The sequence below is a fragment of the Eubalaena glacialis genome, chromosome 15 (genome assembly GCF_028564815.1).
Source record: "Eubalaena glacialis isolate mEubGla1 chromosome 15, mEubGla1.1.hap2.+ XY, whole genome shotgun sequence".
NCBI lineage: Eukaryota > Metazoa > Chordata > Mammalia > Artiodactyla > Balaenidae > Eubalaena > Eubalaena glacialis.
In genome coordinates, this window is record NC_083730.1 from 78,559,471 (window position 1) to 78,575,165 (window position 15,695).

At 47.4% G+C, this 15,695-nt stretch overlaps 1 protein-coding gene across 2 annotated transcripts in view; it reads left to right on the forward strand.

Moving 5' to 3' along the window:
• Positions 1–13,552: 13,552 nt before the first annotated feature.
• The window catches only part of SLC8B1 (solute carrier family 8 member B1), a 31,168-nt gene continuing 29,025 nt past the window's right edge, over positions 13,553–15,695 (forward strand). The window contains exons 1-3 of one of the 2 annotated variants that reach the window (XM_061169648.1): positions 13,553–13,719; positions 14,113–14,267; positions 15,220–15,457. In XM_061169648.1, coding sequence (XP_061025631.1) covers positions 15,302–15,457 — 156 coding nt within the window. In that variant the 5' untranslated portion in view covers positions 13,553–13,719; positions 14,113–14,267; positions 15,220–15,301. The remainder of the gene's footprint in view (positions 13,720–14,112; positions 14,268–15,219; positions 15,458–15,695) is intronic. The other variant, XM_061169649.1, reaches the window with a different exon arrangement.

Genomic DNA, 15,695 nt, shown 5'->3' on the forward strand with positions numbered 1-15,695 from the left:
GTCATGGGAACCCCTGAATTTGTAGCCAAGTCAGGCAGAAGTCAGTGTTGTCTGCAGCTGGGATCTGAAGTGGGGACAATCTTGTTGGGACCTTGCCCTTTAACCTGTAGGGTCTGCCCCACCTCCAAGTAATGTCAGAATTGAATTGGATTGTTGTAGGACACCCGATTGGTGTCAGTGAGTTGGTGTTGGAATGCACCACTGTTCTTGCCCAGAACAGGGACAAAGGAAATTGCTGTGGCCTCAGGTTGAGGAATGAAGGAATGACCAAGTTCACATCTACTCAGGCTACAACTAATGACCAGACCCCTCTAGACACCTGAACTTGCCCTAGATCCATAGATAGGAAACTATAAAACACTGCCCCACCCTCCCGGGGCTTATGATGTACCTAGAGGAACATAACCCCGAATCCCTTATAGAACAATGAAGGGCAATTTACAACCATGTGCTAAGCGATTTGTATACAGTGGACGAAGAGCCAGTCAGGATAAAGTGAGCAACTTAAAGCTCACCCCAGAGACACAAAGGGACCATTTCAGTCTTCTCAGCATTCAGTAGATATTTAAGTTCATTAAGAGCAAAGATAAGGAAAAGTTTCAGCGATCAAGAAACATGTGGTCATGGATCATCGTTGAAAGTAACTAGGGCACCAACCCATTTTTTTTTTCCAGAAAATTGGCAACTAACAACAATGAATAGGAAATAAACCCAGCCTTTCTTGTACAAACTTTATTTCAGGATAAACAAATGGCCATGACTGATAAGGAAACAAAAATTTTAACAGAAATATTCTACTTAATATGTGTTGAAAGGACAACAACTTAGAAACATCAATTTTGCAGCCTCTGATGAAATAGGTGATTTAAGCAGAGATTGTCAATGGATGAAACCATTAGATGAAGTGCTGATGGGGAACTCTATGATAGACGCAGGAGAGACTGTCACCTCCCAAATCTACAGTTTAATTATAGCATCAGTAGGAGAGGGACAGCCAGACACGGTGTGCCGGCTGGTGTGAGGCCCATGGAGCACACAGCCCTATCCAGTAAGTAGTTTTGCCAAATGAAAAAAAAAAAAAAATGTTGTAAGAGACAAAAGGAATTGAGTTAGCAAACTCCAGGGAAAATGTATAGGCCAGACAGACTTCATAGGAAGAGAACAGCAAAGTCAGGAGAAACGAGGACAAGAAATGTGGAAGGGTGTGTGCGTTTTTACAACCACAAAAGGGAAATGAGCCAAGAACATGGCAAGAATCCAGTTAAGTAGAGTTAAAAGTCAAGACCTGAGGCCCATGTTCCACTGCTGGTTACCCTGGCAACGAGGTCACTTCCATCAAAAGAAGTAAGCAATGATTGGAAGCAGGGCTACACATGGAGACTGGTCAATGGCCCAGGAGGAGTTTGGGAAGAGTTTGGGCAGCAGATCACAAATGAGGCCACCAATGGGGAGAATTTGTGGATAAAAGGATTCTCTGGAGCCTGCATCCTGGAGGATATTGGCTGCTGTGACCTGAGGCTTCTCCAGCTGTGTTTGGTCAAATCTGAGTGGGTAAAACGTTATCACTCTTTGGTTCTATTTCTTCTCATCAGCGCATGGGATGAACCTCAGCAAGGAAAAGGTGAAGAAAGTTCTTTATCTCTCGCTCTCGCTCACGCTTGCTCTCCTGGGGCCACCCTGTGTGAACTGGCCTGGGTCCACTCTGAGTGGGGTGTAGACCTGGAGGGAAGAAGTTGGCACAGGGAGCAAAATGTGATGATCCCAGTAACTGAACCCAGCTTAACCCAACCCAACCAAGAGGGTTCCATCTGAGCACCAACGGTGCCCATCATGCTCACTGAGGATGAAAATCCTCAAAGAGGTACAGAATCCAAGTTACTTTCCCTTTGTTATAGGGCCAGGCTGGGAACTGCAAAGGAGAACTTCTCATGTTCTGAGGGACAAAGCTCCAGTTGACGGAGCAGGAAGTCATCACCCGGAGAAGGGAGAAGGCTCAGCTGTTGTGCTGGGGGTGCTGGTCAGGAAAAGGGATCCTTCCCCAGGGCTTGGCCATGGTGATGCCAGAATAACGGGAGAACAAGATAGCCAGTGGGTGACCCCTATGAGCTCTGACAGCGAGAGGGGAGACTGCCACAAACCACAAGAGACCTGGGAAAGCAAGAAGGGGGTGTGGCAGGTGGCATAATTACCCCCCAAAGATGTCCACATCCTAATCCCTGGAACCTGTGAGTATGTTACCTTACGTGGCAAAGGGACTTTGAAAATGTGATTAAGGACCTTGAGATGGGGAGATGATCCTGAGTTATTCAGGTGGCTTCAGGTGGGTCCAATCTAATCCCGCGAGCCCTTAAAATCAGAGAAGCAGTCCCAGCTGAAGTCAGAGAGATTCAGCTGAAAAAGAGGCAGGTGAGGGATCTGAGCTGCTGTTGCCGGCTCGGAGGGCCGAGTCAGGGAATGTTCTAGGCTTCTAGGAGCTGACAGCCACAAGGAAACAGGAACCTCCGTCCCGCAGTCACGTGGACCTGGACTCAGCCAATGAGCGGAGTGACCTGTAGGCGGACCCTCCCTAGAGCCTCCAGATAAGGAACGCAGCCCGGCCAGCGCCTTGGTTTCAGCCTTGTGCCGCCCAGAGCAGAGACACCAGCCAGGCGTGCTGGGCCTCTGACCACGGAACTTACGTGGTTTTGAGCCACTAAATGTGTGATCGTTTGTTTCAGCAGCTGCTGCCTCACGGGCAGGTGGCGGTAAGCAGCTCGGGGCCTGGGCCCAGAGGGGAGTCGGCCTCGCCGGCTCCGGGACCCGTCACTCCATGCCTGCGCAGCCTGTGTCCAGGGAAGGCAGCTCACACGTAAGAGGAAAACTCTTTTCTTCCTCGGCCTTCAGTATTTCTGACACCAGTCCCAGTGCTGCTTTTTTTTTTTTTTTTTTTTGACTGTGCTGCACGGCTTGTAGGACCCCAATTCCCCGACCCAGGATCGGACCCGGGCTCTTGGCAGCAAAAGTGCCCAGTCCCAACCGCTGGACCACCAGAGAATTCCCAATACTTCTGACACCAGATTGGGAGTGGGGGGATTTTCTCACACTGAGCAATTCTCCGACACCAGCTGTGTGTCCCACAACTCAATTCAATCCTGACCCTCTCTACCCGGAGTCCATGTCAGACGCCACGGGTGAGGGGCTCAGTCCCACAGTACGGCCGCCACCTCCACTTTAGGGTCCAGGCCTCGGGTACTTCTAACCAACCAGTTATAAATCGGGGGTTCCCACGACCCCCTCCTCAGGCTCAGGAGTCTTCTAGAATGGCTCCCAGAACCAGAAGAGCAGTTTACTTGATTACCAGTTTATTATAAAAGGCTATAACTGGGGAACAGCTGGTGAGAGCACCCCTCCTGCCTTGCATGCGGCTGCCTTTTTGGTGCTTCTTCACATGGGGGAGAGAGATGTGGAGGGCAGGGAGAGAGATCTTTACTATCCCTAATTTTCCCCTTATTTCCTCCACCTGCAGTATTAAAGGAAAATGCTGGTTTTCTTCTGTGTGTGTGTGTGTGTGTGTGTGTGTGTGTATTTTTTTCAGATTATACCTTTAATTCAGGCGTATTAGAGAATTTTGAAAAAAATGAAACCCACTTCTAAAAGTCACCCCTGATCCCTACCACCGAGGAAGGATCTCAGTTAACCTTCCATCTGTTTTTCTATGCATCCATACAAATACATGTATATTTACAAAGATGGAATCATCATGCTTATATTATAGAGTGTCTCGCTTTTGCCACTTAGTACGGAATCATGGGTACTTTCTCATGTCATCCAATGTTCTTTGAAAACACCATAATATTCCATCATATGGATGTCATTGTATCCCGTCATATGGATAAGTCATCATGGGGATGTAATTTAGTCATTCTGTTTTGTTGAACATTTTTGAAAAAGATTTTGCCTTTTGAAAAAGGGCCACAACACCTTTCTGTACGTAAACCTTTGTTTCTTTTTTCTTTAAATTGAAGTATAGTTGATGTACAATTTTATATGTTACAGGTGTATAATATAGAAAAATGTTGGTATTCTAACAATTCCGTAGCTATTCCTACGTTGAGCGCGTCCGCCCATGGGCATCGGGCAGCTTCCCACTCATAGTCAGTGTGCCAGGTCCACCATGTGCAACTCATCTTTTCCTCTACTCCTGAACTCTTTGCAGCCGTGCTCTTGCTGCCATCTTGTGGTCTTCGAGAGAATTAAACTAGCCTGTGCAGAAAGCAGGAAAAGTCCTAGAAAATAGTTAGGAATGCTTAAAGCCACTGTGGTGCAAACGCAGGAGGTTCATTTTGAGGCATGATCCATGCAATAAAGCATCTTTCAGCAAGCTATTATTTCCACATACTGTCCATTAACTGCTCACTAATAGAGAAGGAAAAGCAGACCAAAGGCTCTGAAACAACTTTTGTCTTTTAATTCGGCTTCCCCCAAGCCTAGGGACACTGGATAGATTCTACTGAAGTAATCTGTGGTATTTCTGAAATCATTCTATGCTGTGTCTATTAGAGAAATGAGTCTTTCCCATCGACCTCAAATTTGACCATTAGGGATTCAAGTCTTTGAGTTCTGTAGGCATTCCCACTTTTAAGAATCCCCTATTAAAATGGTAATCAGGAGATCCTAAAAAAATAAATGGAGTTGTGTTCACGAATTGGGAGATTTAATATTGTTAAGATAACAATACTACCCAAAGGGATATACAGATTACAGATTCAGTGCAATCCCTATCAAAATCCCAACGGTATTTTTTTTTTTTTTTTTTTTACAGAAATGGGAAAACTCATCCTGGAATTCATAAGGGGTTTCAAGGGACCTAGATTTCAAAACTGGTACAAGGTGACTGTAATCAAAACAGAGTAGTATTTGCAGAAGAACAGACATATAGACCAATAGAATAAAGTTGAGAGCCCAGAAATAAAGCCTTACATTTACAGTCAATTGATTTTCAACAAGGGTGCCAAGATCGTTCAATGAAGAAAAATGCTCTCTTCAACAAATGGTGCTGAGAAAACTAGATATCCACATGAAAGAATGAAGTTGGACCCCTTCCTTATACCATACACAAAAATTAACTCAAAGTGGATCAAGGACCTAAATTTTAAGAGCTAAAACTATAAAACTGTTAGAAGAAAGCCTAGAGGAAAATTTGCATGACCTTGGATTTGGCAATGGTTTCTTTTTTTTTTTTAATTAATTAATTTATATTTGGCTGCATTGGGTCTCCGTTGCTGCGTGGGGGCTTTCTCTAGTTGCGGCGAGTGGGGCTACTCTTCGTTGCGGTGCACGGGCTTCTCATTGCAGTGGCTTCTCTTCTTGTGGAGCACGGGCTCTAGGCACGCAGGCTTCAGTAGTTGTGGTGTGTGGGCTCATTAGTTGTGGCTCTAGAGCACAGGCTCAGTAGTTGTGGCACACGGGCTTAGTTGCTCCAAGGCATGTGGGATCTTCCCGGACCAGGGCTCGAACCCGTGTCCCCTGCATTGGCAGGTGGATTCTTAACCACTGCGCCACCAGGGAAGTCCCTGTTGGGGACTTCAATGGTTTCTTAAATATGACCCCAAAAGCACAGGTAACAAAAGAAAAAGATGAATTGGACTTCATTAGATTAAAAACTTTTGTGCCTCAAAGGACAGGATCAAGAGAGTAAAAAGACAACCCACACGATGGGAGAAAATATTTGCAAATAATACATCTAATAAGGATTTAAAATCCAGAATATATAAAGAACTCCTACAACTCAACCACAAAAATACAAAAACCAATTAAAAGGTGGGCAAGGGACTTGAATAGACATTTCTCTAAAGAAGATATACAAATGGCCAATAAGTACATGAAAAGATGCTCAACATCATTAGTCATTAGAGAAATGCAAATCAAAATCACGAGGAAATACCACGTCACGTCAATTAGGATGGGTATAATTTTAAAAAGAAAAAAGAATATAACAGTTGGAGAGGACGTGAAGAAATTGGAGCTCATGTACATTGCTGGTGGGATCATAATAGGTGTATGCCTATTTATATGCCTGTAAGTATATCCATTTGTCTACCCATATGTTTCTCTATATATGTCTATATCCCTATGTCTATTCATATGTCAATGTCTGCATCTACATCTTTAAGCAATGGTAGGTTAGATCGATCACACTCTGGTTTCCCACAGCTGGTTTCTGTCGTTTCTAACTTCGGATAGAGTTAGGGTTAGAATCAAAGAGAAGGGAGGGCATTCCCAGCAGTGGGTATAGCCTCTGCAAGACTGATTCTGGGGCAGGGAGTAAACCGGCTTGGCTGGATCCGATGACAAGCCCCATCTTCAGCTTTCTCCCTGCCCCGAGCCTGGCTCAGAGCTCGGCACCTGCAGAGTGTGTGCTTGTGGACTTGCTGTGAACGGAGGATGAGAGTGGGAGGTAGTTCGGAAGAGTAGGTTGAAGGTAGATGGTGGGCAGTGAGCTTTGGGAGCCACGGAGAGCCATGGATGGTTTTTGAGCTGGGGAGTGAAGGGCATGAGAAAGGCAGGGTTTGGGGGAGATGGGCCAAGATGTGGTAAGTGGTCACAGTCATGATGGGGGAGGCAGACTGGGCTGCTCTGACACGTCCTGGCTGTTGTGGTCTTGGAAAAACATAAAGGAGGCCAGTGAAGGAAGAGAGTTGCTTGAGATAATGGGATGTCCTTGATTTGCCCCAAAGTAACTTTCTAAAGCTTTGAGGGTGCCCTTCCACCATTCCCCATACCCTTGGTGAGCTGGACCAGAGTGGGCACTCTAGTTCCCTTCCCACCTCTGGAAAGGAACACTCCCTTGGCATTAGTAACCATCATTGTCAATCATAACCTGTGAACATTTTCTATTACGGAATCCTCACAGCTACCCAAGAAGTCCCCACTATTACTACCCGCATTTTACAGGTGGGGAAACTGAGCAGGTGAAGCAGGTGAAGTGATTTGCCCAGGTCACACAACCAGGAAATGTCAAAACGGGGATTTGAACTCAGTTCCGCGGCACTGTGGATGCTGCCCATTGTGGCCACCACCAGAGGGCACACTCCACCAATTCCAAACTATTTTCCCAATTATGATAACATTTCTCGCCGTCCTCAGAAAGGTAGTGCAGAGACAGATTTGGGCCTTTGTCCCCACTCCAACCCTCATTCCCTGGGGATCCTTGGCCAAACTGATGTGCCATTCTGTGCCTCAGTTTACTCATCTCTATAAAGGGGCCAAGAACAGGACCTACCACCTCATAGGGCTGCCAGGAGATTAAATAAGACCCTTGCACAGCACCTGAAACAACACTCAGTTAATGTTACTTTTTAGCATTAATGCCTTCTAAGCATGCTGTGCTTGTCTAAAGCCGCTCCATGGAGAATTCTGGGTGACACTTCCCATTGGCATTTGGTCCATGTCCTCACTGTGGACTGACCCACTGGAAGCAAGGGCAGTCACATTCCTCATTAGCCAGACTGTGAGGGGTAATGGCTTGGAGCATGGAGTTGGGGGTTCAGACAGACTTGGGTTCCAATCCCAGCTCCATCATTTGCTGGCTGCGTGATCTTGGGGAAGTGACCTCACCTCTCTGAGCCCCAGTAAAAAGGGGATAATAATCGTTTGCATCATTTGGGCTTGTTGAGAGGATTGTGTGCAGTGCCAGGCACTACAGAAGCCAGGAAGACATGGGAGCTTGCATGGGTCCCCCGGCAAAGGGGCAGACCTTACATACTCAGGATCCTGGCCTGTGCTCTCCGCTCCCCCCATCCCACGAGGGCCCCTATCTAGAGGCTACCCTGTTCCAGCCAGTTTTTGAGGTTCCCATCATTCAAGAGAATGGGGCTCCCGGGCAGAGAGTACCCAGGCCTTACTCAGGGATGGCCCAGTCAGCAAGAAGCAGGTCCTTCTGCTGTGACAGCATTGTCCCAGTGCACAGCCTTTGATCCCCTCTAGGGGTCATATGACCCCCTGTGGCTATTGCTGACAAAGCACCCCAGGTGTGCTGCACGTGACCACCGAGCAATTCCATGTTCCTGTAGACTTGACCCCTGATAACGACATCTGACATCCACTTGCCGGGCACATGACATGCGTTTTCCCCTTAAATCTTTCTCCTTAAATCAACAACCCTAAGACAGCCAGGAAACAATTAACCACATTTTAAAGACAGAAAACTGGAGTCCAGGAAGAGAGATAACTTTCCCCAGGAACAAACTCAAGTGAGCAGGGGACATGGATCTCGCTGATCCAAAGACCTAATTCTTATCTGCTGCCTATGGGGGCCCCCAAATGGGAAATGCTGTAATGTTCAGAGTCCTACCAAAACTGACTTAATTTTGCTAATGGCACAATGGCAACGGCCCCATAGAAAAATACTCAAAGAATGTGAGCCGACAGTTCACGGAGAAGAAAATGCAAATAGTTACTAAGCCGATGGAAACTTGTCAGCTTTGCCAACAGGGAAAAATACAAATCAAAGCGATGATGAGAAAGTATTTTTTACCCATTGTGTTGGTAAGAAGTAACCCAATTGTTAAAAAATCAGTGCTGGTCAATCCCACTACGGGGCATATACCCTGAGAAAACCATAATTCAAAAAGAGTCATGTACCACAATGTTCATTGCAGCTCTATTTACAATAGTCAGGACATGGAAGCAACCTAAGTGTCCATCGACAGATGAATGGATAAAGATGTGGCACATAGATACAATGGAATATTACTCAGCCATATAAAGAAACGAAATTGAGTTATTTGTAGTGAGGTGGATAGACCCAGAGTCTGTCATACAGAGTGAAGTAAGTCAGAAAGAGAAAAACAAATACCGAATGCTAACACATATGTATGGAATCTAAAAAAGAAAAATGGTTCTGACGAACCTAGGGGCAGGACAGGAATAAAGACGCAGACGTAGAGAATGGACTTGAGGACAACAGCACAGGGAGATCAGCTTGGTGCTTTGTGACCACCTAGAGGGGTGGGATAGGAGGGTAGGAGGGAGACGCAAGAGGGAGGGGATATGGGGATATACGTATAGCTGATTCACTTTGTTATACAGCAGAAACTAACACAACATTGTAAAGCACTTATACTCCAATAAAGATGTTAAAAAAAAAAAAAAATCAGTGCTGGTGAGAAAGCAGGGAAACGGATACTCCCTGATAGGACATTGCTGGTGGGAGTGTGGCTTGCTACAGCTTCTTAAGGGCGGGATCTGCTACAGCTGTTGACATTTAAAATATGCATGCCTGTTGATCTGCCTTCCACTTTCAGGATTCTGTCCTACAGAAATAAAAGCATCTGCACCAAAGGTAAATGTCTTCAAGGATGTGTATGGAGCATTGTTTGCAAGGGGCAAAACCCAGAAACACAGCAAGTACCCACCTACGTGGGAGTGTTTGCAAAGTTATGGCACCTTCCCTCATCCCACAGAATATCAAGCAACTATCATAATGAATGATTTTACACTTAAATGTACCAGCATGAGAGGATCCCATGAAGCATTATTAATTTTTAAAACTGCAAGTTACAGAACAACATCAACGATGTGAGCCTACTTTTTACAAAAGTGAAATGAAATCCAAGTTAGAATTCTTGTATGTGTGTATTTGCACACACCTGCTCTTAACTTTAGTTATCTGAGTGAGGGCAGGGGCAGGGTGAGCGTGTGGTGGGTCCTTAGAAGGCGGTAGAGGGCAGAGTTAATTTCATTATTTTATTGATTTTCAGACTTTAACAAACTTTTCTTTCCTTCCAATAAGAAAGGAAAGACACACTTGTGACAAATGAAATAATATTATGTATAAAGATGCACACCTGTGACTCCTTTTGCTCCAATCCCACTCCCGGGTTTATAACTGTGAAGGTCAGTGCTATGTGTCAACTTGGCTGGTCTACAGTCCCCAGTTATTCAATAAGCACTAAACTAGGGACTTCCCTGGTGGCGCAGTGGTTAAGAATCCGCCTGCCAATGCAGGGGACACGGGTTCGAGCCCTGGTCCAGGAAGATTCCACATGCGGAGTAACTAAGCCCGTGTGCCACAACTACTGAGCCTGCGCTCTAGAGCCTGCAAGCCACAACAAGAGAAGGCACCGCAAGGAGAAGCCCGTGTAACCACAACGAAGAGTAGCCCCTGCTCGCCACAACTAGAGAAAGCCCGTGTGCAGCAACAAAGACCCAATGCAGCCACAAATAAATAAATAAATAAATTTATTAAAAAAAAAAAAAAGCACTAAGCTAGGTGTTGCTGTGAAGGGATTTTGTAGATGTGATTAAAGTCCATAATCAGTTGACTTTATGTAAGGGAGACTATTCTAGATCATCTGGGTGGGCCTGATCTAATTGGTTGAAAGGCCTTATATGCAGAGCTGAGTCTTCCTGGAAGAAGCAGTTCTGCCTGTGGATGGCTGGTACCCCCGAGTTTCCAACCAGCCCATCCTGTGAATTTCAGACTTGCCTAGCCAGCCTTCACAGTCCATAAATCCATTCCTTGTGATAGACCTCTTAACGTGGGTCTCCTACTGGGGTTATTTCTCTGGTTGAACAGTGACCGACACAATGCCCTAGAAAAATTATTTTACAAGTGCACCAGAAGATGTGTAAAAAGATGCCATCGGTAGCAAAAACCCTGGTAACAACACACATATATCCATCAACAGAAAAATGGATAGATAAACGTCGATGCAGTCATGCCATGAACTGTTTATTACACAGTATGGAAAATGCACAAACTGCCACCACATAGATGACAGGGTTGAAGCTCACGAACAGGATGGTGCAAGAAAGAAGCAAGTCACATAAGAATATATAAAGCACTATTTGATTTATATAAACTTTTTTTTTTTAATTTTTGTCTGCGTTGGGTCTTCGTTGCTGCGTGGGGGCTTTCCCTAATTGTGGTGAGCACGGGCTACTCTTCGTTGCAGTGCACGGGCTTCTCATTGCGGTGGCTTCTCTTGCTGTGGCTCGCGGGCTCTAGAGCGCAGGCTTGGTAGTTGTGGCACACGGGCTTAGTTGCTCTGCGGCATGTGGGATCTTCCCAGGCCAGGGACTGAACCCGTGTCCCCGATATTGGCAGGCAGATTCTTAACCACTGCGCCACCAGGGAAGCCCTGATTTATATAAACTTCAAAGACAGGCAAAACAAAAGTCATTGCTTAGGAATACTTATATAGTGGTAAAACTATATAAATAGGTATATAAAATCTATATAGATTATATATACTATATAATCTATAGTATATATAATATATATCATAGATTATAACATTTTATATATTATACATTATAATGTATTTATTATGTGTATTATATATAAATACTATCTTATAGAGGATACATTATATACATTATATGTGTGAATATATATGTATATAAAACAAAGTTTTACACTTATAGTGATGGAGTGATTTACACAGTCAGCAGGTTGATGGTGATTTCAGAGACCCCTAAGGTACTGATAGCTCTGTTTTTTAACCTGAATGGAGGGCATTTGTTTGTCCATTTTATTATTTTTAAGTTGTAAAGAAAAAATGTTGCCTGTCATTCCAGTTCTACAAGGATCAAGTCATCAGCTGCTATGGCTGCCCTCCTCCAGTATACCCTGAGGGGAATTCAGGATGGAGAGAAACAGGAGGAAGTATTCTGTGTTTTGAATACATGGTCTCTAGATGGTCAACATGCATATCTAGGGAAGGATTTCAATGAACCCCGATTCTTGCATCTTTCCATCCATAGAAAAGCACTAAAATCATTAACTTGAGATGTCTGCTTTTCTGTGATTAGCAGTAATCTTTTACCGAGATGTATGCTTGACTATATGTATTTCCCAGCCAAAAAATTTATATATATACTGGCTTCTCCTTGACCTCTTTGGAGCAGTTCCTCTGAGCTTTCTGAGATGCTGTCTCTCTGACTATAGTCCTCAGTAAGGTCCCAATAAAACCAAGACTCAACTGTTGTGCATTTTTTTCAGTTGACACCACCCAGGCCGTGGGCCTTCTGAATAGGGGGGCTGAATGTCAGACAGATCCGGCCTTACCTCTGAGTGATGCAGGGCACTCAGCCCATGGTGGTGAAGGGGACTCACTTGGGGTCACACAGACCTAGGTGCAAATCTTTGCCACTTCCTGGTGGGTGTCCTGGGGACAGGTCGCTTCATCTCCTTGAACCTCGATTTCCCTTCTCTGTGAAATGGGGATCTCGGTAGCCCTCACCCCACAGGGCTATTAAATGGGACAAGCACGTGGACGCTCACTGTAATCTACACGGCTATACTCTGTAATAATCACTATAATCTATACGCCGAGATTCCAAAGATATCGTGCTCTAGACCACAGTGTTGGTGGTCACCACAGAGACCACAGGTGTCCTCTCTAGAGTGGGGAACTAGAGTGCTCGGAAGGTAAGGAAGGCGGGGGCTGGCAGGGAGAAGGGTGGAAGACCACCCAGAGGTGGTAGCATTTGAGCTGGGCCTGGCACATGAATAATAAGCGTTTGTCAGGTAGAAAAAGGAAGGGCTGGCATCCCAGGCAAGGGGCTCAGAAGGAGCAGCGGTGTGGCCGTGTGTAAGTCCCCCGCTTCCGGGGCTAGAGTGGGAGGGGGTGGAGGTGGGGATAAAAGATGAAGTCGGAAAGGTGCGCTAGGACTGGACGCTGAAGGGCCTCGATCGCCCTTCAGAGGGCTCAGAGTTGGGCCTCGGTGCTGAAGGTGATGAGGAAGCAGGACGGACTTTGAGAGAGGGAGGTGGTGGGATTAGATGCGTGCCAACTGTGGAGGTGGGGGCGGGGCTGCTGGAGGAGGAGGAGCGTGACCTCAGCCTCAACATCCCCAGTGCCAGCCTCGGTGCCCTCCCCCACCCCAACAGAAGGAAAGACGGAGACGACCAGAACTTCCCCCGGAGGCTAGGAAACTGGGGAGGGGGGGCTATATCCGTCAGGGCGAGTAGATCGACTAACTCTCCTGTTTTGACCTATTTGCCATCTTCTTCTTTTTTTCTTTTTCAGCCCCACTGCGCGGCTTGCGGGACCGTAATTCCCCAACCAGGGATCGAACCCGTGCCCCTTGCAGTGGAAGCGCGGAGTCCTAACCACTGGACCGCCGGGGAATTCCCTGCCATATTCTTCTTTTAAAAGCCACCCTGCTAGAGGGAAATGATGAACCCAGTTAGGAGATCTCTCAAACGGAGGGAGCACAGCCAGAGTTTTTGTGTGTAAGGCGGAGCGTTCCCTGCCTGGGATCTTCTCAAATACTTCTTATCACCACTGATTACCAGAAGCATTTTGACGCCGTCTCACCCACCCCTCCCTCGGGAATAGAACCCTCTAGTTTCACCCTACAATGTACCTCTCCGGCCTCCTACTGTTTATACCCACCAGGTTTCCCCTCAGCTTCTGCTTTACCGGCGAAAACAGAACCGACAGACCTCGAGGGAGCCTGTGCCTTTAAGGGAAGAGGCGGGGCGAGCCCTTGGGGGAGTGTCCTCTGGGCGGGGTTGTATAAGAGGCGAGGCAGGCACGGGGCTAGCCGGGGCCGAGCCAGGGCCGAGCTGCGGGAGCAGACTCGGACGCTGCCGCAGGCGGGAAACACGTGCTCTCGGCGTCAGGAGCAGAAGTTCGGGCGGCTCGGGCCGGCGGGCAGGGACTGGAAAGGCCGCGAAGCCCGGCGGGGTCGAGGTGCGGAGTTTGCAGGTCCGAGGCTCCTCGCAAGGTAAGAGGAACCTCCCCGCCCGCCTGGGCGCCGCGGGAGGACTGGCGCCCGGAGTTCAGCTTCTCAACATCCGCCCGGATTGGGAAACGGAGCACATTGACGTTCCCGCGGTCTGGCACCTAGAAAGTGCAGCCGCAAAAGTGATTGCAGCCCCAATTACCTGCCCCTGCCCCTTCCTGTCAGGCGTGCAGATCTGAGCGTCTGAACGCCTGACCTCGGACAGGCGCACGTGAAGCGCTCCGTAAATGCTCCCTTGTGAATGAGTGCGAGAAATCGGCGGCCAATAAAGAGGAGACAAGTGCTGATCCTCAAGTTGGGAACACCTGAGGCGCGAGCCCTTATTAAGCCCTTATCGTTTGCTCTGATGCGCCAGCATTTGTCTTCATTTTACAGATGAGGAATCAGAGGCTCAGAGACATGAAGTGACCTCCCCAAGGCCGCACAGCTCGTTAGTGGCTGAGGCTGTATTAAAGACCTGTAGTGTCCGGTTCCAAGTCAGTGCCAAGTGCAGTTACAGAGAACAGCAGGAGGGAAGAGCCTGTCAACAGGTGAGGAAAGAGTGCTGAGACAGGCCCTTCTGCCCCCTTTTCTTCCCCCAGAGCCGCCGCCTCCCTCTCCTGCCTCTGCCAGGACATTGAGCAAAGATTTACCAAAAAACGTTGGTAAATCTGGGCTTTGTTGTTTTCTGGGCTTTGCTTTTCTTTCTTTTTTTTTTTAAATTAATTAATTTATTTATTTATTTATTTTGGCTGTGTTGGGTCTTCATTCCTGTGCGAGGGCTTTCTTTAGTTGCGGCGAGCGGGGGCCACTCTTCATCGCGGTGCGCGGGCCTTTCACTATCGCGGCGTCTCTTGTTGCGGAGCACAGGCTCCAGACGCGCAGGCTCAGTACTTGCGGCTCACGGGCCTAGTTGCTCCGCGGCACGTGGCTTCCTCCCAGACGAAGGCTCGAACCCGTGTCCCCTGCATTGGCAGGCAGACTCTCAACCGCTGCGCCACCCAGGAAGCCCCTGGGCTTTGCTTTTCTTGAAGGCAAAACAAAACATGCTCAACTATAACATGTGGAAGAGCCAAAGAAGAAAATTAGTGTGCCGGGGACTTTTTTTTTTCTTTCCAGTTTAATTTCTTTGGAAGAAAAACAAAGCTGGTTTTTCCCTGGTGTTGAGGGAAAAAGTCAGATGCTAAAGTCCAGCCCAGCTCTGCAGCTAACAGGCTGTGTGACTTTGAGCAATTCACTTCCTCCTGGGCCTTGATTTCCCCATCAGAGGAGTTATTAGCCTAGGTTTCCATGTTAACACTACTGGGGGTTCAGGAAGAAGGGCTATCTAATCTGCATGCTAAATGAGTCAGGCCCATCCGGAATGTGGGCTTCTACCTGGGCTTTCCTTTGGTGTGGGGAGGAGGAGGGGCAGTTCTTCAGCTGAAAAAGTTTTCAGGCCCCTCCTGTTGGGTCCTGCAGTCTTCAGTGACACTGTCCCTCTTTCTCACCCCTACCCTACAGGCCACTAGAGGTGCCAGCTGTTTGGAACTGAAACACTACAGAAGGGGAAGCGGAGAGTGAGGGCTAGGCCCCTTGGGGGCTGATGGCCAGAGGACTGCTGGATCTCTACTGGGTGCTGCGCTGGCTCTGTGTGCTGCTGATGGTGGAGACAGTGTCGGGGGCCGCGGGCCCATCTGCAGGGACCCGCATTAGCTCCCAGTTTCCAGCCTCGGGTGTGAACCAGAGCCCCGTGATAGACGTGAGTGTCCAGGCAGGAAACTGGCAGCAGGTGGGGGTGTATTCAGCCAATCAAGTATTTATTGAGCATCTACTGTGTAGCAGGCACTGAGCTAAACCTTGGGATATGCCAGGGCACGTATACTGTAGACAAAAATCCCTGCCCTCATGGAGCCAGCCTTCTCTTAGGAGGATGGATAAAAAAGTACACATGTAAATTTCAGGTGGTAAGATGCTACGTGCTCAGCAGTTAATAGGAT